At 39.3% G+C, this 27677-nt stretch overlaps 1 protein-coding gene and 1 pseudogene across 1 annotated transcript; both read left to right on the forward strand.

Moving 5' to 3' along the window:
• The first annotated feature begins 261 nt into the window (after positions 1–261).
• Positions 262–27495, forward strand: PPP1R2 (protein phosphatase 1 regulatory inhibitor subunit 2). Its single transcript, NM_001260681.1, has 6 exons — positions 262–627; positions 13788–13895; positions 18779–18856; positions 19908–20002; positions 24493–24660; positions 26745–27495. The coding sequence occupies exons 1-6, from the start codon at positions 506–508 to the stop codon at positions 26789–26791; spliced, it is 618 nt and encodes a 205-aa protein (NP_001247610.1). The 5' UTR covers positions 262–505; the 3' UTR covers positions 26792–27495.
• LOC114676609 (U6atac minor spliceosomal RNA) lies at positions 20468–20585 on the forward strand (annotated as a pseudogene).
• Positions 27496–27677: the final 182 nt, after the last annotated feature.

The raw sequence follows: 27677 nt of genomic DNA on the forward strand, positions 1-27677 counted from the left end.
CGAGAAACGCGCGGGTCCGGGCAGCAGCAGGCCCGGGCGCTCTCCCGCTGGCTCTCGGAAACAGCTCCCGCCTCACAGCGCCGCGCGGGGGCGGGCGAGGAGCGCGGGCGGGACGGAGGGGGCGGGGCGAGGAGGTCGGCTCTGTTCTCGCCCCGCCCCCTCCCCGCCCCCTCCCTAGATATCGCGAGAGGGCGGGCCCGCTTGGCTTCGGCGTCGGCGTCGCGCCCGCGCTGGAGCTCTAGGCCGGCGTCTCTCCGCGAGCGGCGGGTCAAGTGCTGGCGGCTAAAGGAGCGCGAGGAGCCGCCACCCGTTCGGCGTTGGCTCTGGCGTCGGGGTCGTTGTGTCGTGACAACCGCTCCGGTAGCCGTTTCCGAGGCAGCAGGTGGGGCCGCTTTAGCCCTGAGCGGGCTCCGCGGCTGCCTGCGAGTCTCTGCTGTGCCGACCCTTCTCTTCGCGGACCCCACGCCAAGCAGCGACCCTGAGCCGACAGCCGGAGCGCCCGGCAATGGCGGCCTCGACGGCCTCGCACCGGCCCATCAAGGGGATCCTGAAGAACAAGACCTCTACGACTTCCTCTATGGTGGCGTCGGCCGAACAGCCCCGCGGGAGTGTCGACGAGGAGCTGAGGTGAGAGCTGGGAGGGACGGCCGGGGAGCCCCTCCTTCCCGCCGGGCCCGTTACCCACCAGACCCCATGCACGGGCGGGCGGCGTGGATGCGGCTCGGGTGCCGCTCGGGTCTGTCCTGCCCGGCTAGCCGCGGGTGGGAGCGATCTTTAAGAAGGCTGGGCGATGACGTTTATCGTGTTTCCTTTTTTTTTTTTTTTTTTTTAGCATATATGCATATATATAATTTTTTAAACAGATATCATCTTTGAACTTCTGTAATCGGGAACATCAAAGAATGAAATTGAAGCTTCAGATCTTCGACTGTTAAGCTTTTACTATTTCTTAACCTCATCTCTGAGGTATCTAAAATTCTTCGATAATTACAGTGTATTTTCTTTTCTTGGGAACCCTTGAAGATCTAGTCTCAAGCTAATAAAAGAGACCATTTCTCCCATTAGCATCGTGCCACACTGTATTTCTGCATCTGCAACCAGAGTTTTGGGTTCTTTCTGATTTTTGTTCCTGTTCAGAAATAGATCTAGGCTCAAAACAGTTCAAAGAGGAGCAACTTGAAATGACCCAGTGATATTTTAGTTGCTCTTGCATACGCTAAAGATACACATGTAAAAAGTTGTGGACCTGAGCGTTGTATGTAATAATTATAGTAATATAATTGGAAACCACCCGAAGTCCATTAGTAAGAACTATTAGTAAGAACTGGTGAAATATTAATTACGGTACGTTTGTATAATGGAACAATATACCAGCCTTTTTAAAAAAAAGAGGCGTTGATGCATAGAGAAAATGTTGCAGTACAGTATCTGTAGTGGGTTAGAAGTGCAAGGGGGCTTGGGCGTTGCAAGATACTAAAAATATAAGGACTCTACTTTCTGAAAATAAGGCTTAAGAAAAGTTACCATTGAAATTGGTAGTCTTGAAGCTAAAATGAGGATGTTTGTGAAATCTCAGAATATAGGAACCTAGGGCATTCCTGTATAAAGGATCTTATTTAGGACCATAAAAGGAAGTACTGCTTGGTGGTGGTAAATTTTAGGGATTTGTGTTACCTTGAAGAAAATATTGAGTAGGCTCACAAGTTAGAATCGTGGCCTTTTAGGGCTGGAAAGGACCTTAGTTTTGTCTAGCAACTCCCACGCTCATGGATGCTTGAATGTTAACATTCTCTCGCACACAGTTTTCCAACCTCTATTTGGGCTAAGCCACGTTAAATGGAGTGCTGGGGGAGTGTGATGGATAGGTCATGGAATTAAGAAGACAAAATTTCACCAGAACATAACTGAAGCAGGAGGACCAAGTTAGTTAAAAGATAAATAACGGCAGGGTGTGGTGGCCACGCCTGTAATCTCAGCACTTGGAGAGGCCAAGGTGGGAGGATTGCTTGATCCCAGGAGTTTGAGACCAGCCTGGGCAACATAGTGAGACCTCATCTCTTAAAAAAAAAAAAAAAGAATAAAAGAAAAGAAAACGAATTAAAAGATAAGTAACATGACTACAGAAGGCTCAAATGTAGCTTCACGGTTTTCAGCAGCAGCAATGTGGTCCTCACTGGCATTTACGTTATTTAGCTATTCTCCAGTGTGAGCTTCTTTTGGTCCATTTACCAAGTGACTTATTCTTTATCTCTGCTTCTTTAGTTTCTGTTTATTCTCAACTTGGATCTACTGTAATTTCCCATGGTCCCAATCTATGGATTGACCCCTCTCTTTCTGTAATTGGTTGGAATTGACATTCAGGTCTTTCTGCTTCAAAAGCCACTATACTAAACTGACTCAACTACATAGGGCTAGCTGCCTCTTCTGTAGTATCTGTGGCAGGGTAGATTCACTTAAAAGGGACTGACTTGTCTAGTTAGAGTTATATTCCTGTCTTTTAAAGAGAACTATCAAACCCTAATTCATTGAAGTTCATGATGTTTGGTTCCAAGTGGTAAAAAGGATGGGTTTTTTAATGGTCATTGTTACGTGACTGTAAAGCAAATCAACTAATTCTACTAGTAATACAATATTGTTTTAGTCTGTTTTTTGTTGGTCATAACAGAATGCCTGTAATGATAATTTATAAGAAACTAAATTTATTTCTTATAGTTCTGGAGGCTTGGAAGTCCAAGGTCGAAAGGGTGCATCTGGTGAGAGCCTTTTTGCTGGTGGGGACTCTGTAGAGTTCCAAGGTGGTGCAGGGCATCATGGCAAGGGGGCTGAGCATACCAGCTGTGGTCTCTCTTGCTTCTCTTATAAAGCCACCAGAGCCACTCACTTGATAATCCATTAATCCATGAATAGATTAATCCATTCATCAGAGCAGAGCCCTCAGGACCCAGTCACCTTTTAAAAGCTGCACCTCGCAACACTGCTACATTGGAGATCAAGTTTCAGCATGAGTTTCAGAGAGGACAAACGTTCAAACCATACCAAATATACATTATTATTTATGTCACAACTCATGCAAACAGTATCATTAACTTTATGAGATCCTCTTTGAACAGAAACAATGAAAGTATACAGTTGGCCCCCTCCACGAATTCAGCCAACACCAGATAGCCCTTTACACTTGGGAGCCATTTTACACACCAAATTCACCAACAAAAATGCAAGAAAGTTAGCACTAAATAGCCCACGAAAAGGACACTTGTTTACAGCACAAGAGCCGAAACAAGAAAGCAGAGCATCGCCTTGTTTGACCCCCTCTGGGAAGATGCTGCCTCAGCTGTGAACATGTGCACTGGGCAACTCAAAATTTGCTCTGCTCTGTGGCAGTCTGTGAGCAACTGCTAAACGGACCTCAAGTGCTGGTTTTGGGATTACAGATTTTAGCAAGTAAACTTGCAAAGAAAGAATCAGAGAATAATGAGAATGAATCCTACCTTTTATCGGTGTCTTTGTTGTGTAAAATATGATGATAGTTTGACTCTACCCATCCCCCAGTTGTGAGAGGATGTTATTTTACCTAAATATTGCCAAGCAATTTTAAAAAATAAAATTCAAACATACTTCAGATATATGTTTATAATTCATATATGTTTATATTACTATCATTAGATAAGGCTCAAAACTCAGTGTACACTTAAAGTGAGGTTTATATAAAGCCATATTCAAATAGTCTTAGCATTTCTATTTTTTTATCCAGTTGTCAGGACCGATCAAACCATCATTGAGCGGGGCGGTTATTTTTTTAGATGACTCAGTGCTGTTATTTTCTTTATTGTTGATACTTTGCATTAGTGCTTATGTCTTTGTTTGTTTGTTTTTGCGAGAAGAGCTCACTCTGCCACCCAGGCTGGAGTGCAGTGGCACGATCATAGCTCACTGCAGCCTCCACCTCCTGGGCTCAAATGATTGTCCCACCTCAGCCCACCACACCCAGCTAATTTTTGTATTTTTTGTAGAGATAAGTTTTACTATATTGCTCAGGCTGGTGTCAAACTCCTGGGCTCAAGCGATCTGCCTGCCTCCCAGAGTGCTGGGATTACGGGTGAGAGCCACCATGCCCCACCAGTACTTAGGTCTTTAAGGAGTGGTTTCTACAGGTACCATTTGTCAGATACCAAGTTTTGAGGGTTAAATTAAAACTGGATAGAATCCATAAATCCACATAAGTATAGATAAATCTCAGTACATTGCAGCACAGCATTCAGCTAGTTTAAACACCACTGTCATCTTCTATGATTGTGGAATTCCCATTCTTTCAGGATACCTTGAATATAGGGCACAACTTATGAAGGTCTAATTTAGCAGGCCTAGTGAGTACATATGTGTATCTTACTGAAAACAAGACACTGGATTCTAAGATGTACCATCAAGAAAGAAAAAATACTGCCAATTATGATTATAAGATGCCATCCTTTTAAGACATATTCTTTTTCAGAGATATGAAAATGTAAAAAATGTGTTTTGGGAATTATTGAAAATATGACAGTAAATATTGCTAAAGCCTATCACTTGAGAAGGATTATGGTTTAGTGGTTAATCTGCTGCCAGATTGCCTGGGTTTGGATCTTGTCTGCTGCTTATTCGCAAACTTTATTAGTTGTGATTTTCAGTGAATTATTCATTTTATCTGTGCCTTAGTTTAAATAGTAAATGAATTAATAAATGTAAAGTGTTTAACCCAGTGCCTTACCCTCAAGTGTTAGTCTTATTGTGATAGAAATAAATATAGAAATTCATTTTTTCCACATCTCAGTGGGTTTTTTACACAGTCTGCTTTGGAGTTTACTATTCTGTTCAATTCAAATTCTATAGTAGTCTTAGATAATGCAGGCAAATTCTGCTTGAAAAAATATGCCTTATTTAATTTCCTTTGATATAATTTAAGAAATAAACACGCTTCAACTTTGTCGTTTTCTGCCTATAAAGGGATGTGGAATATTACAGTCAAAGGTTTACTGAGTAAAATAAAAAGTTTGTTTTCTAAAAGTTTCTTTTTGCTTACTTGTAATTACTTTTATTGTTAAGTCTTACTTTAATTGTTCAGTAATGATACCAGGCTTTGAAGTCTTATATTGTTATATTGTGTCAATCTATATAAGTGGAGTCTTCATTTAAAGAAAGAACCAGTTCTTGAAATATGCAATTAAAGTTAAAACACCTTGAAGCAAAATCTTGCTTCCCATTCCAGACACAGTCACAACTATCAAATGAGCAAGTCACAAGCAACAAGAAGTTCCAGTAGGTCTTTGAGGTGGCACCATATGAGCTAACAAAGTAAAAGTGAGAAGCGGTGACTTTTTCAGCACCAGATTTAGGCTGTAGGAAAACCAGTCACCCAAGAGGGAGGGGGAAAACTGAAACCAGCAGGTGCTTTCACCATCATGGCAGATCTGCCATGGAAATGGTGGTGCCCCTATTTTTGTCTGCAGGGATACTGACCCCAGAGGAGGTCATACAGTTCGTGATGATACTGGGATTAAACTCAGGCTCACTCCTTGGGTTTTGTTATTCCACAACTAATGTTAATTCTACCATCACTTTAGAGACGCTGACTTTCATATCCAGTGTCCTCTGCTGACAGTTTCTTCTACTTCACTAACTTTCTAAGATTTCCTAGCATTTTTGGAGTCTGTTTTGTAATACCCTTATTTAAATGCTTATTTTTGCAAGATATTGTTGTCTTTTTTTGGATCTGAATAATTGTACTAATTTCTTTTTCTCTTAGTGTTCTGTTGAGAAAACAAGTTGAGTGAGGCTTTGAATATTTAGAACTTAAAATTTCATTTACAGTAGAAAGTAAACTAAGTGGCAAACAGACTGGGAAAAATTGAAGTTACATAAAATGTGGTTTATATAAATCTAAAGAGCTCAAATTTATGGGGAGATTTCTAATAGGCAAAGGATGTAAACATAATTCACATGAGGAAAGTAAAATAATATTAGTCAAAGAAACACAACAGTTTTTAAATACTATTTTATACCTGCTGAAATGGAAACACGCACACACACAATACCTAATCCTAGCAATGGTTTGGTAATTTACTGGGGACATTACAAACAGTCCTCTTTTTTAAAAAAAATAACTATATGGCAACATGGAGTGAACTATAAAGTTCTTAAACTTTAATTCAGGCTCTTACACTAGCACATTTTCTTTAAAACGTTATTGAATGACATATGTACAAATATGTTCATGTCTGCCTTATTTTAAGTAGGAAAACTTATTTATCAATCTAAAAAATACAGTCATTAAAAAGGTAAAAAGAAAACACAAAACTTATACTACACACATACTTACAACTTATATATCAGCATATGTATTTTATATATACTGTATGTACTTTTTATATGTATAGTTGTATATATTTTTATATGTTTTGATAGCTTATACATATTTATATGTATTATACAAAGGAAAGAATATGCAGAAATCAAAATTATGAATGACGGGATGCTGGGATTGTGATTATTAAATTTTATTTTTAATTTCAAGAAAACATAATTTCTGCTTGTGTTCTGTAGTTCTTTTTCTATCATTATCTTGTAAAAAATACTTACAGGGTGTGGACTTCTTTCTTTCCCAGTAGAGATACTTTTGAAGCTCCAAAGGTCTTTCCTCATTCTTTTTTTATCCTAAGCAACGATGATCAGTTGCCTTGGTTTTTTTGTTTGTTTGTTTGTTTTTGAGACGCAGTTCCGCTCTTGTCGCCCAGGCTGGAGCACAATGGTGCAATCTCAGCTCACTGCAACCTCTGCCTCCTGGGTGCAAGCGATTCTCCAGCCTCAGCCTCCTGAGTAACTGGGATTACAGGCGTGTGCCACCAAGCATGGCTAACTTTTGTATTTTAGTAGAGACAGGGCTTCATCATGTTGGCCAGGCTGGTGTTGAACTCCTGACTTCAGGTGATCTGCCCACCTCCTAAATTGTCATTTTTAATTCAATATTGTTAACATCATTTAGGGAATAACTTGTTTTACTTTGAGATTAGGAGGCACCCCAAAACATTAATATGTGTTTATTTTTAAAATATTTTATTATAGTGTAATACACATACAGAAAAGTGTATTAAGAATAAATTTAAAGTGTCAGAAATTGTTACGAAAGCACACACTGACTGGGGCAGTGTCTCACACCTATAATCCCAGCCCTTTTTTTTGTTTTTTTTTTTTTTTTTGAGACAGGGTCTCCCTATGTTGCCCAAGTTGATCTCAAACTCCTGGGCTCGAGTGATCCTCCCACCTTGGCCTCCCAAAATGTTGGGATTTATAGGCATGAGTCACTATGCCCAGCCCCCCAAAAGTTAACTACTAGTAGCCTCCTGTTGACTGAAAGCCTTACAGATAACATAAACAGTTGATTAACTTCATGTTTTGTATGTTACATGTATTTGTTACTGCATTCTTATAATACAGTGAGCTAGAGAGAAGAAAAGGTTAAAATCGGAAGGAAAATACATTGACTGTTCATTAAGTGAAGTGGATCTTCATGAAGATCTTTATCCTGGTGTCTTTCACATTGAGTAGGCTGAGGAGGAGGGGTTGGTCTTACTGTCTCGGGTGGTAGAGGAGATAGAAGGAGAGGCAGGCACACTTGGTGTAATTTTACGAAAATACATCATAATTTATGCCTAACTTTTGTGCTTTTTCATTTCTCTTAAGATGCTTCTATGTGGTACTAATAATCTTCCTTCTACTGTTTAGTTTCAGCGTCCATATCATAAAAGGGTCCATGTTGTAAAATAAGTCAGGCAATCTCAAATAGAACTCTTTGTCAGATTGTCTAATGTCAATTTGTTTCCTGGCTTTGCTTCTTCCACATATTCTTCCTCTGGCACTGATTCAGAAGCAGTCATCTCTATCAAGTCATCTTCTGTTAATTCCTCTGGTATCAAGTCATCTTCTGTTAATTCCTCTGATGTGATGTCTATTAGCTCTTGAATTTCAATATCCATATCTTGAAACCCTTCACCCCCACCAAATAATCCACAATCTCATTATTTCCTTGCTTGACACTGTCATAAATCCTGCGAAGTCATGCGTAACATCTGGATACAGTTTTCTCCAGCAGGAATTCGTTGTTTCAGACTTGACAGCTTTCTTTTTTTTTTTTTTTTTGAGACGGAGTCTCGCTCTGTCGCCCAGGCTGGAGTGCAGTGGCCGGATCTCGGCTCACTGCAAGCTCCGCCTCCCGGGTTCGGGCCATTCTCCTGTCTCAGCCTCCTCAGACTTGACAGCTTTCTTAGCTTTTTCTGTAACAACAATGGCATAGGCAGTGGTGAAACCCTTCCAGACTTTCATGATGTTCTCCATAGAGCAGGGTTCCCCAAACCCCAGGCCACGTGGCAGGTGCCTGAGCTCCGCCTCCAGTCAGATCAGTGGCGGCATTAGATTCTCACAGAAGTGCGAACCTTATTGTGAACTCTGCATGTGAGGGATCTAGGTTGCCCACTCCTGATGAGAATCTAATGCCTGATGATCTGAGGTGGACCAGTTTCATCTGGAAACCTTCCCCCTCGACCCCACACTGTGCAAAAGTTGTCTTCCACAAAACCAATCCCTGGTGCCAAAAAGGCTGGGGACCACTGCATAGAGCACCATGTGTCCTGAATCTTAAAAGTCCTCTGTGACTCCCGATCTGGAAGTTAAATTGGAGATGTTGTGTTTGAGGACAAATAAACCACCTTGACACCTCCATAGGGTTGAACTCATAGGGTTCATAGGTGGCCAGAGAGACACATTGTCCAGAATCAAAACAACTTTAAAAGGTACTTTACTGCCAGGCACGTGGCTTGCGCCTATGGCCTTAGCTGCTCAGGTGGCTGACATAGTCGGATCACTGAACCCCAGGAGTTCGAGGCTGCAGTGAACTATGATTGTGCCACTGCACTCCAGCCTGGGCGATAGAGTAATACCCTGTCTCGCTTTTTTTTTTTTTTTTTTTTTTTTTTAAAAAAGCAGTTCTGTATTGGCAAGGTATTTCCTTATGGAACATTGATGGAACCAAGAGGGTTCTCATTGTCTAGACCTTGTACAACCACAAGACTGGTAGCTGGTGTTTATCTTTTCCCTTCAAGGCTCCGGGGTTTGCAGCTTTATAGTTAAGGACAGTCCTGATCATAAACCCTACTGCATTTGCATAAGACAGTAGAGTTAACCTGTCTCTTCCTGCCTTAAATCCTGATGCATTCTTCTCTTTCTTACAAATAAGTGTCCTTTTTGGCATTTTTTTTGCAGAATAGGGCACTTTTATTCTCATTAAAAACCTGTACAGGCAGATCAGATATCCTTTCTCCTTAATAATTTTTTCTTTTTCTGGACAGTCTCACTTTGCCACCGAGGCTGGATCACAGTGGCTCAATCGCAGATGGCTCACTGCAGCCTTGACCTCCTGGGCTCAGGTGATCCTCCCACTTTAGGCCACCCCCAAGTAGCTGGGACTGCAGGTGTGTGTGCGCCACCATGCCTGACTAATTTTAAACATTTTTTTTAGAGATAGTGTCTCACTATGGTTGCCCAGGCTGTTCTCAAACTCCTGGGCTCAAGAGATCCTCCTTCCTCAGCCTCCCAAACTGGGATTACAGGCATGAGCCATTGCACCTGGCCCTTTCTCATGAATGATTTTCCTAATGGCCTCTGGGAACTCATCTGCAGCCTGTTGGTTGGCAGAAGCTGCTTCTCTGTTATCTTGTCATTTTAAAGCCAAACCTGTTTCTAAAATTATCAAACCATCGTTTGCTTGCATTAAATTCTTCAACTTTAGATCCTTCACCTTCTTTTTGCTTTAAGTTATTGTATAGTGACATCATTTTTTCTCAAATCATTTTAGAGTCTATAGTCTTGTAGCAATCCTGCACTCACATAAAAGATGCATTGGCAATACAAGATAAAAGGTATTTCACAAAATATGCAAGATTTTCATGCTGGTGTAGCTACTACAGTGACAGCTGTGTGAATTTCCTTTTATTTTATTTTTACAATGGTCTTTATGATGGATTCTTCTTTAAATGATGGGCAACCACAGTTGCAGAGCTCAATCTAAGGTACTCATCAAGCAATTCAACTTTTTCTTGTAATGTCACAACTTTGCTTCTTGGGAGCGCTTCCAGCATCTCTAGTGGCATTTTGTAATGGTCCCATGATGTTACTCAGAGTGTACAGTATTGCACTAAACAGGACAAAAAATACTCAAAAACCAAGAGAGATCACTTTTTACTGCAATAGGCAATTTATTGGAGCAACAAACTACTCACACTGAAACAACTAGCGTCATAGAGCTTTTTTTTTTTCTGAGACAGAGTCTTACTCTGTTGCCCAGGCTGAAGTGCAGTGGCATGATCTTGGCTCGCTGCAACCCCGGCTTCCAGGTTCAAGCGATTCTCCTGCGTCAGCCTCCTGAGTAGCTGGGATTACAAGCGCAAGCCACCATGCCTAATTTTTTGTATTTTTGGTAGAGACGGGGTTTCACCATGTTGGCTAGGCTGGTCTCGAACTCCTAACCTCAAGTGATCCACCCGCCTCAGCCTTCCATAGGGCTGGGATTACAGGCGTGCCTGGCTGCATCATAGAGCATTTTAAGCAAACTTGCAACACTTGAGGAGACCGCAGTAGCAACAAGAGATGGCTATGAAATTGTGACACAGAATAGTATGTACTGTAGTTAAGTTTATGCAGTTAGGATCCAACTGCAGAGGCACCACGTGTTGTATGTGCATGTTTTGATAAATTGTAACTTTACATTTTAACTAGGCTTGTTAATATGGTAGTAAATGATAAAGGAGACTGTTCTCTACATATATATTTTGCACTTATGACATAACTGACATAACTAACTTTTAAGTTTTTTTAAAATATTTCTGGGCTATGTGGTTTATCTGAGTTTCTTCAAATTGTCGCAAACCTCCAAAAAATTTTCCAGCAGATTTTTTGAAAAAAATCTGCATATAAGTGAACCCACACAGTTCAAACTCATAACATTCAAGGGTCAACTATAAATAGAGTCCAAGAAAAGATGTTTTTTTGCTTCTCTATAGGTAAAGGGTAACTGAAACCTGAACCTTCAATGTCTGTCTCCCAATTAAGTTTGTTTTTTGTTTTCTGCCACAAGCTCAACTATTACTGTGATAGGCAGAAGCCTAGGCATTTAAAGAAATCAATATTGTTAAAGCAAGCCCTGTTTACCCAGTCTAGTTCAGTCCCAGAAGAGTGTGATGAGTTGCCTTAAAAATTACACAGGCCCACTCCTGGCAGGTGACTTTTTTCAAATACTAAAGACATATTAATTTGATTAGGGCCAGGTGTGGTGGCTCATACCTGTAATCCCAGCACTTTGGGAGGCTGAGCCCGGGGAATTGCTTGAGGCCAGGAGTTTGAGACGAGCCTGACGATATAGTAAGACCCACCTGTAAAAAAAAAATAAAAAAAAAAAAAAAGGAAAAGAAAAGTTAGCTGGGCATGGTAGTGCATACCAATGGTCCCACCTAGTCAGGAGGCTAGGCAGGAGGATCACTTGAGCCCAGGAGTTCGAGACTGCAGTGAACTATGATCATGCTACTTTACTCCAGCCTGGGGTGACAGAGTAAGACCCAGGCTCTTAAAAAAAGAGAAATTCTGACACATGCTACAATATGAATGAACCTTGAAGACATTATGCTTAGTGAAATAAGCCAGTCACGAAAGGACAAATACTTTATGATTTCGCTTCTGTGAGGTACCTAGAGTGGTCACATTTCTAGAGATGAGAAGTAGAATGGTGGTTGCCAGGTCTAGGGGCTGGGGAGAGTGGAGAATTAGTACTTAATGAGTACAGTTTCACTTGGGGAAGACGAAAAAGTTCTGGAGATGAATGGTGGTGATGCTTGCACAATGATGTGAATGTTCTTAATGCCGTAGAGTTGTACACTTCGTAATGGCTAGTGCTTACTTCAGTAGCACATATGCTAAAATTGGAATGATACAGGGAAGATTAACCAAAACACAAAAAGGTTAAAATGGTGGATTTTATGTTATGTATGTTTTACCACAGTTTTTAAAAATGAAGGAAAAAAGTTCTTAGTCAAAAATGGGGACACAGTGGGTATATTAGGGTAGAAAGCAAAAGAATATGAAGTCACCTGCCTGTATAATTTTTTTTTTCTTCTTTTTTTTTTTGAAACGGAGTCTGGCTCTGTCGCCCAGGCAGGAGGGCAGTGGCGCGATCTCGGCTCACTGCAGGCTCTACCTCCCGAGTTCACGCCATTCTCCTGCCTCAGCCTCCCAAGTAGCTGGGACTACAGACGCCCGCCATCACGCCCAGCTAATTTTCTATTTTTAGTAGAGACGGAGTTTCACCATGTTAGTCAGGATGGTCTCGATCTCCTGTAATCCTCCTGCCTTGGCCTCCCATAGTGCTGGGATTACAGGCATGAGCCACTGTGCCCGGCTGTAATTTTTAAGGTAACTCATCAAACCATTTTGAGAGTATGGAGAAGGGAATATGTTATTAAAATGTTAAGTATGTTATTCCTAAAGACTATTTCAGGATCTGGAAAATTGAAAATACCTACAGTAAAACCTTAACAATTTAGACCAAATGCAGAAAGGATTATTTAAATCAGTGTAACATTTACATTGATTTTTTTTAAAGCAGGTTTTTCCAAGTGCATACTAAGTAACAAACTGTATATGTAACAAAATAATGTTGGCGTATAGAAAGGTCTTTGAGGTATTTTTTAATGAGTATGTAAGAATTTAAAATTAAAGCATTTGAGTATTGAGCAACTTAATAGTTGTTTAAATACTTCATTGCATGAAATTTAACAGATGTTTCTAAAGTACTTATAGGCCAGGCACCGTGGCTTACATCTGGAATCCCAGCAGTTTGGGAGGCCCAGGCAGGCAGATCGCGTAAGGTCAGGAGTTCAAGACCAGCCTGGCCAACATGGTGAAACCCCGTCTCTACTAAAAATACAAAAATTAGCCAGGCGTGGTGGTGCGCGCCTGTAATCCCAGCTACTGGGGAGGCTGAGACAGGGGAATCACATAAACCGGGGATGTGGAGGTTGCAGTGAGCCGAGATCATGCCACTGCACTCCATCCTGGGCAACAGAGTGAGACTCCATCTCAAAACAAAACAAAAATAATGGAGTACTTATAGAGAACTTCTGTTGCTCTTCAAATAAATCTGAATACACCATTCCTGAGCACACCTTTATTTTTCTAGATTAGAAATAAACAGAGCTGTAATTTATTTGCAATCTAATGATTTAGTGGTATCTGAGTTTGATGAGGTTTTCTCTGTAGTTTTATGCTTTGAATATTTATGTTCTGACTGTTAACAGATATCTCAGAAAGAAATTATGCCAATGAAATACTCCTGTTGTGTTTTTTACCAGTTACTGGTATATAGATCAAAAATGCCTACTGTCATCAGCGAATGTATAGATTTTGACTTGCATTATTTTATAGGCCAAATGAAGACTAAGCACGTCATAGTAATGTTTTGAATGCCTGATATAGATACTAAATACTGTGTTTTTAATATTTGGGCAGTAAGTGTTCTATATTTACTGACATTTTATTGTAGTTACTTAATGGTTTTTACCCTGAGTCAGCTTCTATTCTAAGAAAGTATATGTGAAAATAAAGGTTAGCCATCAAATAGAAGTTGAAATGTGAAATTTGAACATTTGTGAATTTTGATGTTCAGGTTTATCTTTTTCTGCATTGGGAAAAACGTTTTTTCTTTTTAATTTTAGCAAAAAATCCCAGAAGTGGGATGAAATGAACATCTTGGCGACGTATCATCCAGCCGACAAAGACTATGGTTTAATGAAAATAGATGAACCAAGCACTCCTTACCATAGGTAATGTCACATCGATATCATTCCTCTTGTGACTTACTTCCATTTTACATTTAATATGAACTTCTGGATAACAGCTTATTTGAATTTGTTTTATTGTAGATTAGCGTATTTGAATTTGTTTTATTGTAGATTTGTTACTGGAGCACTGGTGAATTCAGTAACCTAACTGCAATTTGTTTAGTAATTGTATAAGTGATGTCTAACTTTAAAATTATGGAACCCATTCTTTACATTATAATGATAGTAGTAAATGTTTATTTGTTGCACCTCAGTGGTTGCTAGCTACTAATAGTGCACATATTAGTTTTAACTTCCATGAAAGGAAGATGAGATAGGGGCTTGTTTGCTTCCCAAGTAGAAATCTGGGGTTTACTCAGTCTCTTTGCAGAGAAGCATAACTGCATGGATGGTAACTCGTTTTTAACCCACTGAAAGATAGGTGGTCATTATTACTGTTTATGTCTTTATTTTTTAACTTAATGTAATACTGTTGTTCAGATATTACATGTAATTTTTGGCAATTTCAAGTCTCAGAATTTTCTAAACGAATTGTGAAATTACATTATGCAGCAGTAACGAGTATGAAGACAAAAATAATGCAATAAGCATTATGAGAAGATGAAGATTCTAAATAAGTATAGATACCTAATTAAGGTAATACCTTGGGCCGGGCGCTGTGGCTCATGCCTGTAATCCCAGCACTTTGGGAGGCCGAAGCGGGCGGATCACCTGAGGTCAGGTGTTCGAGACCAGCCTGGCCAACATGTGAAACCCCATCTCTACTGAAAAAAAAAATACAAAAATTAGCTGGGCTTGGTGGCGGGCGCCTGTAATCCCAGCTACTCGGGAGGCTGAGGCAGGAGAATTGCTTGAACCCTGGAGGCGGGGGTTGCAGTGAGCCAAGATCGCGCCATTGCACTCTAGCCTGGGCAACAAGAGCAAAACACTGTCTCAAACAAACAAACAAAAAAAAGATAATACCTTGGCTGGGAATGGTGACTCATGCCTGTACTCCCAGCACTTTGAGATTACAGAGGCAGAGGTGGGAATATTGCTTCAGGCCAGGAGATCAAGATCAGCCTAAGCAACATAGTAAGACTCTTTCTGTCTACAAAAAAAAAAAAAAAAAAAAAAGGAAAGAAAAAAGTTATGCCCTACCTACCTTGTATTGAAAAAAATAAAAGATTTCCAAGATTAAAATATTTTGTCATTGAATTAAGACAGCATAAATCCAGAAGTTACCATTAAAATAGAGTTAACTGCAGTTTTCCATTTGTTCTGTAATGAAAGAAGAAAGAGTTAAGAACTACTGTATTTTAAGTCAGTGGGTGAAGACTTTGGAAGATAATTTGAAATAACCTGTTACTAACAAAAACAGTAAAAATAAAAAACATGAAATAATGAAATAGGTACAGATGCTGAAACTCAATACTAATGAAATCTGAGTGAAAAAATACACATTTTTTATGGTATATATGTATATACCATGAAATATATATAAAAAGGAACAAAATAATGGCATTCACAGCAACCTGGATGGAGTTGGAGACCATTACTCTAAGTGAAGTAACCCAGGAATGGAAAACCAGACCTCATATGTTCTCATTTATAAGCGGGAGCTAAGCTATGAGGACACAAAGCCATAAGAATGATACAGTGGACTTTGGGGATGGGGTGGGAGGGGTGAAGCGGGGAGAGGGATAAAAGATTACACATTGGGTACAGTGTACATTGCTCGGGTGATGGGTGCACCAAAATCTCAGAAGTCACCACTGAGGAACTTACCCATGTAACCAAACACTACTTATTTCCCAAAAACCTATTGAAATAAAAATAGAGGGGAGGAAAAACAATAAAATTACAATTAGTTAAAAAAAAATACGCATGTTAAAAAGAGGTTTATATTCTTATTTTTCTCCTAAATTGCAGGTATATACTTTAAAAATCTTCCAAAAAAAAATAAAGATACAAGATCTCGCTATGTTACCCAGTGCAGTGACTATTAACGGGCACAGTCATAGCACACTACAGCCTGGAACTCCCGACTCAAGTGATCCTCCCTCCTCTGCCTCCCAAGTAGCTGACTGTGGGCACACACCAGCGTGCCTGACTTCTAAAACGTGTTAAAACCTTTATTGTGCCAGAATCCAAAATCAGAGTGTTCTTTCTTTTTATTAAATGTAGTGGCCGTCCTCACTTGTGTTAGTTGGGGATAAGTATCCTAAGAGAATTAAGATCAGACATGATTTAGAAAAATAGTTGATGCCAGCTGTAGTGGGTCAACATAATCTCAGCACTTTGGGAGCCTGAAGCAGGAGGATCACTTAGCCTCCCAAAGAACTCTTTTTTCTCCACCCAGGTTGGAGAGCAGTGGCACAATCTCGGCTCACTGCAATCTCTGTGTCTCAGGTTCAAGAGATTCTCGTGCCTCAGCCTCCCAAGTAGCTGGGATTACAGGCACCCACTACCACGCCCAGCTAATTTTTGTATTTTTAGTATTGACAGGGTTTCACCATGTTAGCCAAGCTGGTCTCGAACTCCTGACGTCAAGTGATCCACCTGCCTCAGCCTCCCAAAGTGCTGGGATTACAGGCATGAGCCACCACGCCCTTCCCCAAAGAACTCTTGCCCAGGAGTTCAAGACCAACCTGGGCAACAGAGTGAGACTCTTACCTCCACAAAAAAATTTTAAAAATTTGGCTAGGCGCAGCAGTGCATGCCTATAATCCCAGCACTTTGGGAGGCCGAGGCAGGTGGATCACCTGAGGTCAGGAGTTCAAGACCAGCCTGGCCAACATGGTGAAACCTTGTTTCTACTGAAAATACATAACAATTTCCAGGTGTGGTGGTGGGCGCCTGTAATCCCAACTACTCGGGAGGCTGAGGCAGGACAATCACTTGAACCTGGGAGGCAGAGGTTGCAGTGAGCTGAGATCGCGCCATTGCACTCCAGCCTGGGCAACCAGAGCGAAACTGTCTCAAATAAAATAAGTAAAATTATCCAGAGGTAGTGGTGTGTACTTGTAGTCCCAGCTACCTAGGAGGCTGAGGCAGGAGGATTGTTTGAGCCCAGGAGGTTGAAGCTGCAGTTAGCCATGATCACATCATTGCACTCCAACCTGGATGACAGAGGGAGACCTTGTCTCCAAAGAAAAAGAAAAAAAGATTTTCAAAATAGCTATGGCCATTATTTTTTGACTTTTTATAAATATAATTTGAATGGTAGATATTTGCCATTCAAATAACCAGAGAAGTTATTTGGTCCCTAAGTAATTGAGGCTGTGTGTATGCAGAGATACCTGTGTCCTGCTTTTATCAGTTCATCACTCGGTTTTATCATTTCTTTCCATGACTTTTTTTTTCTTTTTGAGAGTTTTATTTGACCAGCCATGGTAGCTCACCCTTGTAATCCCAGCACTTTAGGAGGCTGAGGTGGGAGGTTTGCTTGAGCTCAGGAATTGGAGATGAGCCTGGGCAACATAGAGAGACCCTGTCTCTACAAAAAATAAAAAGAATTAAGCCAGGAATGGTAGCACATGCCTGGAGTCCCAGCTACACAAGAGGTTTAGGTGGGAGTATCACTTGAGCCCGGGAAGTCGAGGTTGTAGTGAGCCATGATGGTGCCACTGCACTCCTGGGTGATAGAGTGAGACCCTGTCTCAAAAAAAAAAAAGTTTTATTTAACTGAAGATACTTTTTATAGAAACATCATGTCTTATTACCTAAGAATCTTACAGTTAGTATACAAGAAGTTATTGCTTCTATATACATGTATATATATAAACATAATTCAGTAAATTTTACAACTAGAATTTTCTATACAACAATTCTATGAATTAACAAAATGTTTATTTTACCCTATTCTGCTTAATTAAACTCAATAATATAGATCAGTTTATTTCAACTTCCCTTAGAAAAAAAGAGCATCATCTAAACTGTAGGACTTGTCACCTTCATTAACCAGGAAATGTATAAACTGGCAGTATTTTATAAATAGCGGAGTTCTGCTTTATATACTTCCCAGTGGCTTAAGAATTAAGGATGCCCATTTTTGCACTGAAGTGTGGAGCAAATTTTTCATTAGAGGGTAGAGTGAGAAAGCTAAATCACTTGTAAACTTCCAGAACTAGGTCTTTGGGATATAATTTTGTTATTTCACTCAGTCTTGTATCTGCATAGATCATTTGTTTCTATCTTAAGATTGATGTAGAAATGCATGTTCTAAAACCAGACAGTGAGTTACTTTGCATTACTTGTTCCTTCCCACTGGATGAAATAATTGGAACTTTGTAGTGTTTTTTTTTTTTTCCAGATCATTTATGTTTTCAGTACAGTTTTTCCTCATTATCCATGGGGGTTTCAGGACCTCCCTCAGATACCAAAATCCTCAGTCAAGTCTCTGATATAAAATGGCATTGTAGATGTATATAATTATGCACATCCTCCTTTATATTTTAAATCATCTCTAGGTTACTTATATTACCTAATAAAATGTAAATACTATGCAAATAGTTGTTACTGTACCATTTAGGGAATAATGATATTAAAAAAGCCTACATGTTTAGTACAGCTGAAATTTTTGTTTTCTCCGGCTATTTTCAATCCACAGTTGGTTGAATTTATGGATGTGGATCCTATGGATATCGCAGGCAGACTGTATTTGTTATTTTTTTTCAATCATTTGGAGTCTTTTCTTGATTGGGTGCTATACTTTTAAGTATTTGTATTGAATAGGAACTATATAAAGTTAAACCTCAAAGATAACAACAGAGCTATAAATACATTGATATGTTAAGTAGGTTGATAGAATTGTTTTTCTACCTTGTTTTTGTGGCTGAAAATTTATGTTTCAGGTATTAATTACAATATGCTTGTCATACTAGTATGATGGGTGATGATGAAGATGCGTGTAGTGACACTGAGACCACTGAAGCCATGGCGCCAGACATCTTAGCCAAGAAGTAAGTACTAATGACTGGAGCACAGTTTCACTTAGGCTGTTTTTAATTATGCAGAGTTAAAAGCATTCTACATTGCTTTTCCTGTATAAGCAGAAAGAAAAGGCTGTTTATCAACTTTTTTATGCCAACTTTTTTTTCCTTTTTTTCCCCTTTTTTCACCTTCTGAGTCACCAACTTTTATCATCTTGTCTCTTGATTAAAATCAAGGTATGTAGGTGGCAGGAAGACCAGCTTACCTGAACTTGGGATACTGAAATGTGTCACTTCCTTGTGGATGTTTTTATTTTTATTTTTTTGAGACAGAGTCTCGCCCTGTCACTCAGGGTGGAGTGCAGTGGTGTGATCTCAACTCACTGCAACCTCCACCTCCCAAGTTCAAGCAGTTCTCATGCCTCAGCCTCCCCAGTAGTAGCTGGGGTTACAGGGACATGCCACCACGCCTGGCTACTTTTTGTATTTTTAGTAGAGACGGGGTTTTGCCATATTGGCCAGGCTGGTCTTGAACCCTTGATCTTAAGAGATCCACCGGCCTAGCCTCCCAAAGTTCTGGGATTACAGGGGTGAACCACCATGCCTGGCCCCTGCCTCCTGTTTTTAAAGGTAGCAGTGAGAAAGGCAAACATAAGTTAATTCATGAAAGCACTCTTCCTTTACTGCTTATTGATTTCTAACACCCATTCCACTGTTCTTGTTGCTTACTCGTTTCTATGCCCATTTCTACTCTTTTTATTCCTTTTTTTTTTTTTTTTTTGAGACAGGGCCTTGTTCTGTCACTCAGGCTGGAGTGCAGAGGCGCAATCACAGCTCATTGCAACCTCAAACTCCTGGGTTTAGCCAGTCCTCCCACCTCGGCCTTCCGAGTAGCTAGGACCACAGGCGTGTACCATCATGCCCAGCCCATTTCTGCTCTCTTGCTTTTTATTTTCCTCATCAGGTTATAGCTAGCACATAATGATCTTCAGATGTTTTTGTAAGAATGAACAGTTGAATAAGGCTCTTAAATAATACCAAAACATCACTGTTAATGTCTTTTTACGTGATGGTTGCATAGGTTAGCTGCTGCTGAAGGCTTGGAGCCAAAGTATCGGATTCAGGAACAAGAAAGCAGTGGAGAGGAGGATAGTGACCTCTCACCTGAAGAACGAGGTAGTTTATTTCCTTTACTGCTTGCAGCATGATGCTAGTACTTTTTGCTAAGATAAATCCATTATTTGGAAGATGAGCAAATCGTTTTCATTTTGGGGACACAGAGTGGGGGAAAATGAAAGCAACATCTTTAAAATTCAGATACTACTTGTGTGTTTTGTTGTGTAACAGTTTTTTACCCCTGATTTCAAGAATATGGGGAAGTATTACCATCTTTAAAGTAATTATAAGTATTATTTTCTTTGTACTTTTTAGTGCAGAGTAGATATTCAGTGAATACTTTTTAAATTAATGCTTTTCAAGTCATTGAGTGTTTGGATGGTCTTCAAGTGGATAGCTGGAAGAGCTGATTTCCCAATTGCGTATGTTTTTTCTGTTGTTAGACAGTGGTGCAGCTTCACAAATGAACCAACGTGATGCAGAGTGAAGGTCTGTATTAGGTCCCACCAATCAAAAGGAGCAGGAGCGTCACAGGAAAGGAGATGGAGACAGCCCTCCCCTTCACAGGGATGGAAGAGGGTCTTGTAGGCCATTCAGCACATACACATTTAAGGCATTGCTGCCTGCTCATGCTTTTCTGTTTCCACAAGTAAAAGTGGTTACCTGTGGAGGCTGGGAGAAAAGGAATGTGTCTTATCTTGTTGCATTTTATACTTTTTGATTCATGTGAATGTATAATCTTCTCAAGAATTAAAAAATTGTATATAGTTTATTTGCAACTATTTTTAAAGGAAAATCCAAGCCTTCGAGTAGAGGGGAAAGATACAAGAAAAGCACATACTCACAAAAAAGAGGAAGAAGGAAAATACGGTAGAAACCTACCTCAAGTGTTGCAGCGTAGGGACTACCTATCCTGGGAAGAAACTGAGAAGCTTTAGAACGAAGTCTCTGGATCTTGGTCGTATAGCTGCTAAGGTATCATTTGCTAGTCTTCCCTGCCATCTTCAGAACATAGCCTGTTCAACAGAGCTGTGGTGGTCTGAGCCTAATATTTGTACGAGAGAAATTTTACACGTAGCATATTCTCAAGTTGTATTATCTCTCTTCAACTTTGAGTGACTTCCAATTTATTTTCCCAAAATATACCCCAAAAGATCCTTGAGAAGTATTTCAAATAGAAATAGTTTCTGGAGTTTGTTTCTTCGTTACTCTTTAAAAACATGATCTATTGAGAATAAGGAATTTTTTGTGAATGCATACTGTCAGTTTTAATTGAGGGATCTTTTTCTCAAGTTGTAATTCCACGAGTCAACCGGCAGGGGGAGCCATTTGACTAATTATAATTTCATTAATTCATGTTCCACTGGTGGGGTTGTTATTGAATTATATAGATGTTACATGGCTGAAAAATGTTTGTCTATTGACAGCAGACAGCTTAGGGAGAAAATTGTAACTCACAACATAGCAATTAAGATTATTGTCTATGGAGACAAACCTAAGTTTGTGCTCCAGGTATGCTACTTGGCTAATTTGCATAATTTCTCTGAGCCTCGGTTTTCTCATTTCTAAATTGGGAGCTGTAAAAATATTTTGGTGACTATTAAATGAGTTAAAACAATTAAAGCACTTAGCACTGATCTTGGCATATTGTGAGGACTCACTAAATGTTAACTTTTAACAACTTCAGATATTCCCCCATAAAAAGTAAAAGTAGGTATAAAAAGAATAATTCACTTGTTGTGTTCATATAAATAGTCTACCTTAACCTTTTTAAATGCTAGTTATGACTTAATAAAGAATCATGATGGCCGGGCACGGTGGCTCACGCCTGTAATCCCAGCACTTTGGGAGTCTGAGGCAGGAGGATCTCTTGAGGCCAGGAGTTTGAGACCAGCCTGGCCAACATGGCGAAACCTCACCTCTATTAAAAATTAGCCAGGCATGGTGTTGTGCGCCTCTAATCCCAGCTACTCGGTAGGCTGGGGCACAAGAATCGCTTGAACCTGGGAGGTGGAGGTTGTAGTAAACCGGTATCATGCCACTGCACTCCAGCCTGGGTGACAGAGTGAGACTTTATCTTAAATAAACAAATAATCATGATGCACAGTTTGAAAAACACTGGCTCATACTGAGAAAATAATAGAACAAATGCACAATATATTATATATATATATGTCTTACAAACATTGAAAATTGCTGATGTACCTTCACAAAATAAAAACAAACCAAAAGAAACATTGAAAACATAAAGGGGGGAAATCAGAAATCTTTAACCAAGAATAGGGAATTAAATTATAACTCAACTTGTAATGATTTAAAAACTATATAAATCATTATGTCCATGGCAGAATGTTTACTGTATGTTCATATACTTTATTGTCTAAACTGGGTAATTATTACAGTTCTTTTTTTTTTTTTTTTTTTTGAGACAGAGTCCTGCTCTGTTGCCCAGGCTGGAGAGCAGTGGCGTGATCTCTGCTCATTGCAACCTCTGTCTCCTGGGTTCAAGTGATCCTCCTGCCTCAGCCTCCTGAGTAGCTGGGATTACAGATGCGTGCCACCATGCCCAGCAAATTATTTGTATTTTTAGTAGAGACAGGGTTTCACCGTGTTAGGATGGTGTCGAACTCCTGACCTCGTGATCTGCCTGCCTTGGCCTCCCAAAGTGCTGGGATTGCAGGCATGAGCCACTGCGCTTGGCCTTTAGTATAAGTTTTAAAAATATAAGTATAGATATTGATAAAAGCTTAGGGAATTAAGAAAGTACTGGCCAGGTGCGGTGGCTCACACCTGTAATCCTAGCGCTTTGGGAGGTCAAGGCAGGTGGATCACTTGAGGTCAGGAGTTCAAGACCAGCCTGACCTACATGGTGAAACCCCGTCTCTGGTAAAAAAACAAACAAAGAGAAAGTACTTTGGAGGCCAGGTGTGGCGGCATGCACCTGTAGTTCCAGCTGCTTGGGAGGCTGAGGTGGGAGGACTGCTTGAGCCTAGAAGTTGGAAGCCAACCTGGGCAACAGTGAGATCTCATCTCTAAAAATTAAAATTTTTAAAAAAGAAGAAAGTACTTTAAATACCTTTATTGAGGGATGTCTCTGCTTTTTAAAAAATAATTTTTGAGCTAGGGTCTCGCTTGTCAACCCAGGCTGGAGTGCAATGGCATAGTTGCGACTAACTGCAGTCTCAGCCTTCTAAGCTCAGCCAATCCTTCCATCTCAACCTTCCCAGTAGCTGGGACCACAGTCGTGTACCACCACGCCCAGCTAATGTTTTTAAATTTTTTTGTAGAGATAGGATCTTGCCTTGTTGCCCAGGCTGGTCCTGAACTCCTGGGATTACAGGCATGAGCCCTAGCATCCAGCCTCCGTGCTTTTTTGACATTGAAATATTTTAATGAAATTTTTAATAAAACAATGGTGAAGCTGGGCATGGTGGCTCATGCCTGTAATCCCAGCACTTTGGGAGGCCAAGGCAGGTGGATCACCTGAGGTCAGGAGTTCGATACCAGCCTGGCCAACATGGTGAAACCCCATCTCTACTAAAACACAAAAATTAGCCAGGAGTGGTGGCACATGCCTGTGATCCCAGCTACTCGGGAGGCTGAGGCAGGAGAATCACTTAAACCCAGGAGGCTAAGGTTGCAGTGAGCCAAGATCGCACCATTGCACTCCAGCCTGGGCAATGAGTGAAACTCCATCGAGAAAAAAAGAAAACAACGGTGAATGATTTTAAATAGCTGGCAATTTTATATTGGCCCCCCCTTTTCTGTTGTTGCTTTTTTTTTTTTTTTAATTTTCTGATCTAAGGAAGTTAAAAACCTTAAAATGATGTATTCATAAATAGTTCCTCTTTAAAGAGCAACTATTAATAAAATGTGATCAGTTGTGTTGAATTGCTGCCAGCTTTATGTTTCTATGGTGAAGACTAGAATGAAAGAATAATTTGGAGTCACTTCATCATTACTTTATAATAGGTTTTTCTTAAAATTACTCTGAAAATGAGGTTATGTTTTTAGCCAGCAATGTCTTAAATCATGGCACTTTCTTAACAGGTAAGAATTGTTTTAAAAGATTTTTTCTTAATTATAATAATAGAAGATAATAAAATATTAAAACTACTTCATTGTTCCTTGACTCAGAGTTAACCACTGTTAATTGCTGAGTCTTATTTTTCTCTGTGTGTGTGTATGTGACAGGCATTGTACATAATAAATATAGTATATGGTGGTGTAACTCGTTTTTTTTTTCACCATTTAACTCTTTCTGGATGATTTTCCCATAGCTTTAATCTTTCTTCACAAATACAATTTCTAATGGCTGGATATATTCCTGTTTTTCCATCGAGATGAATGCCAGATAGTAAATATTTTAAATTTTGCAGGTCCAGTGGTCTCTATTACGAACTACTCAACTCTGCCATTGAACACAAAAGCAACCTTAAGCATGACAAAAACAAATGAGCATGACTGTTTCAATAAAATTTTATTTATAAAACAGGTGTGGGCCAATCCTTGAGATCAAACTTCCTAAGTTTACATTTTTCATCTTATAGAAAAAAAGCGACAATTTGAAATGAAAAGGAAGCTTCACTACAATGAAGGACTCAATATCAAACTAGCTAGACAATTAATTTCAAAAGACCTACATGATGATGATGAAGATGAAGAAATGTTAGAGACTGCAGATGGAGAAAGCATGAATACGGAAGAATCAAATCAAGGTTAGATGTTTGGAAAATGTCACTGAGACTTTTGTGATGCTCTGTGTCTAAGATCATAGACTTTATTTTGCTTTAAACTTGTGAAAAAACAAAATTTTGCTGAGATTCACTTTATTATACCAAATACTTCTAAAATTTTAACCCCCGTGGCCAATTTCAGAATAATAAAGTTTTTATACCCAGAGTTGATTTGATTTTAGACCATATGTTTTATTATATGGCTTTCTTATGGTTTACTTGCCTTTAGGCCAGGATGTTTGTCTTCATATTAGGCTATATTTTGTTTTGAATGTTTTAGGTCATGTTGTATTTGTCATAACGATCTAACGTTTAAAATTTTTTAAATGAAGCATGTTTTTAGTATGGAATATTTGTTTTTACATCCCTTTAGGTATAAAATATGTCATATCTTTCTAATGTGGATTCTTTTGACTATTGGATTCACAGTTATTTAACTGTTTTTGGTTTTGTTTTTATTTTTCAGTCTTAGACACCCAGCCCCTGCAGCCTAGCAACTCCTAATCTGTCCTAGGAAATAGGCTTTAGTTAACTTTTATGAACCGTCATTCTGGTATTTAATGAAGGTGAATATTCTGCACCACTAATGAAAATTTTTGTCGGCCGGGTGCGGTGGCTCAAGCCTGTAATCCCAGCACTTTGGGAGGCCGAGATGGGCGGATCACGAGGTCAGGAGATCGAGACCATCCTGGCTAACACGGTGAAACCCCGTCTCTACTAAGAAATACAAAAAAATAGCCGGGCGAGGTGGCGGGCGCCTGTAGTCCCAGCTACTAGGGAGGCTGAGGCTGGAGAATGGCGTGAACCCGGGAGGCGGAGCTTGCAGTGAGCTGAGATCCGGCCACTGCACTCCAGCCTGGGCTACAGAGCAAGACTCCGTCTCAAAAAAAAAAAAAAAAAGAAAAGAAAAAAAAAGAAAGTTTTTGTGCCCACTATCTACTCCTTGTACTTACAAACTTCATACTTTTCAGTGGAGGTGTAACATTTTATTTGTGGTGCCCAGAGTGGTTAAGTCTGAGGAAATTAAATTATTATTATATTACCATTTTGGTAAGCATTGTATGAAATATGAATAATTCTATGATACAGCCTGATGAGTCACTGTCTCATAGTGTCAGGGTCACAGTCCTTTTTGTTATTCCATAATATGCTTCAGCCTTTTAGTCTATTTCATATAGCCTTTCATTTCCATTATATACTCCATCGTCTGTTTAACTTATATTAATTTGAGCAAATTTCATCTTAAGTAGTAGCTGTTGTATGTTTCTATTATCCATTTTCATTTTTATTTTATTTTTTGTTACAGAGGTAGGGTTTTTTGTTTAACGCCATTTCTTTGGAAAAATAACTATGGCATTTTGTCCGTCTCTGCTTATAAGATATTACATTTCACACATTTAGTACATAAATGTATTTTTTTGTTTAAGTTTAATGGAGGATTAAAATTTTGTATTAGCTCAGTGCCTGATTTTTCTTAACTGGAGATGAAGTACACCTTGCAAAGGAGTATATCCTGCTTAGCATTACAAAACCCACAAGAATAGGATAAGACTTAGGGAAATAAGTACCTTATTTATCCCCTACCCTTTTTGGGCCCTTAACATTTTACCAGCTTTTAAGATCTCTGAGTTCTATAGAACCCATTAGTTTTTGGACAATGTCAGTCTCCTCCCTTCCCCCCTTCTTCCCCCATTCACATAATTCATTGGAGAAAAATGACATGTTTGGACTCTTAGGCGATATTTCATAGCTTTGAGGTAATAAATATATATCTTTTTATAGCTCTGGACATTTGAGTTGTCGTAAACTCTTACCTTTCCAACTGTGATTTACAGAAATGTTCAATCTGAAACCTGTTTATCAGAAAGTAGACACTTCTGTTCTTTAGACTATTTAGGGGAGTATATAGATTCTTCTATTTCAGTCTAAATCAGCCTACATGAAATACACCTTATTTGTTTTTAAAATTTTTATATTTGCTTATCACGCATGCTAGTAGAAGGGAACTTTAGCTGGGGTTGACAAAATATAACAATTTATGTTGACTTTTTCTTTTATCTTTGCAGGATCTACTCCAAGTGACCAACAGCAAAACAAATTACGAAGTTCATAGAAGAGATTTGTTCAACACTGCAATTGTTTGTTAGATATAAACCCTGTGACTGTAATACATTGCTTCTTGCTCTCCACAATTCATGACTTAAGTACCAAAATGCATACCAGTTATTATATATTGCCAAGAATTAAATGGTAAACTTAGAGACTGATTAGACTGAAAATGCCTAATTGATATATATATTCTTGTGCCTAGTACTTTACCACAAATACAGTGTAATATCATCAGTCCAAAACTGCATTACTTTTGTAAAAACACTGGTTAATTTGTATAAGATATATAGCTTTTTATGCTTTAGAAGTTAAACAGTATCTTTCCGGGGGGGGGGACTAATTTATTTTCATCACTCTTAACTGTGGTGGTAGCTCTTATAAAGTTTGTTGATCTGTTGTTTTTTTTAAATCAAAAGCCAATTGAACAACAGGATATATAGACTGATAAATATTCAGGCTGAATAGTATTTTAACACTCGTCTTCAACTTGATTTATCTGTTTAATTGAAAAGAAGTATAAGAGTTACTGTCGCATTTTCTGGCCTACTACCTTTAAAATTCCTGTTGAGTTTCTTTGTATTTACAAGGAAAGGACTGAACTTTTTCTCATCAAAACTAGCTTTTTTCCCCACAAATAAATTATCAGGTTAAACTTTCACCAATGTCTGCTCTGTTTTTTGGGTTTCTTTCTTTCTTTTTTTTTTTTTTTAACCTTTTTGGTACACTGGGCAGACTTCAGAGCAGTTTTTTAAAAAATAAATATTCTAATGTAGCTATCTCACCATTCCCTTTAAATACCGGTCTTAACCTCCTGCTTTTATTTCCTACTCCTTTCTACACATACGCACACACTCCTTTACCTTTTATTTCCTACTCCTTTCCACACACAC

Source organism: Macaca mulatta, chromosome 2, assembly GCF_049350105.2.
Source record: "Macaca mulatta isolate MMU2019108-1 chromosome 2, T2T-MMU8v2.0, whole genome shotgun sequence".
Classification (NCBI taxonomy): Eukaryota; Metazoa; Chordata; class Mammalia; order Primates; family Cercopithecidae; genus Macaca; species Macaca mulatta.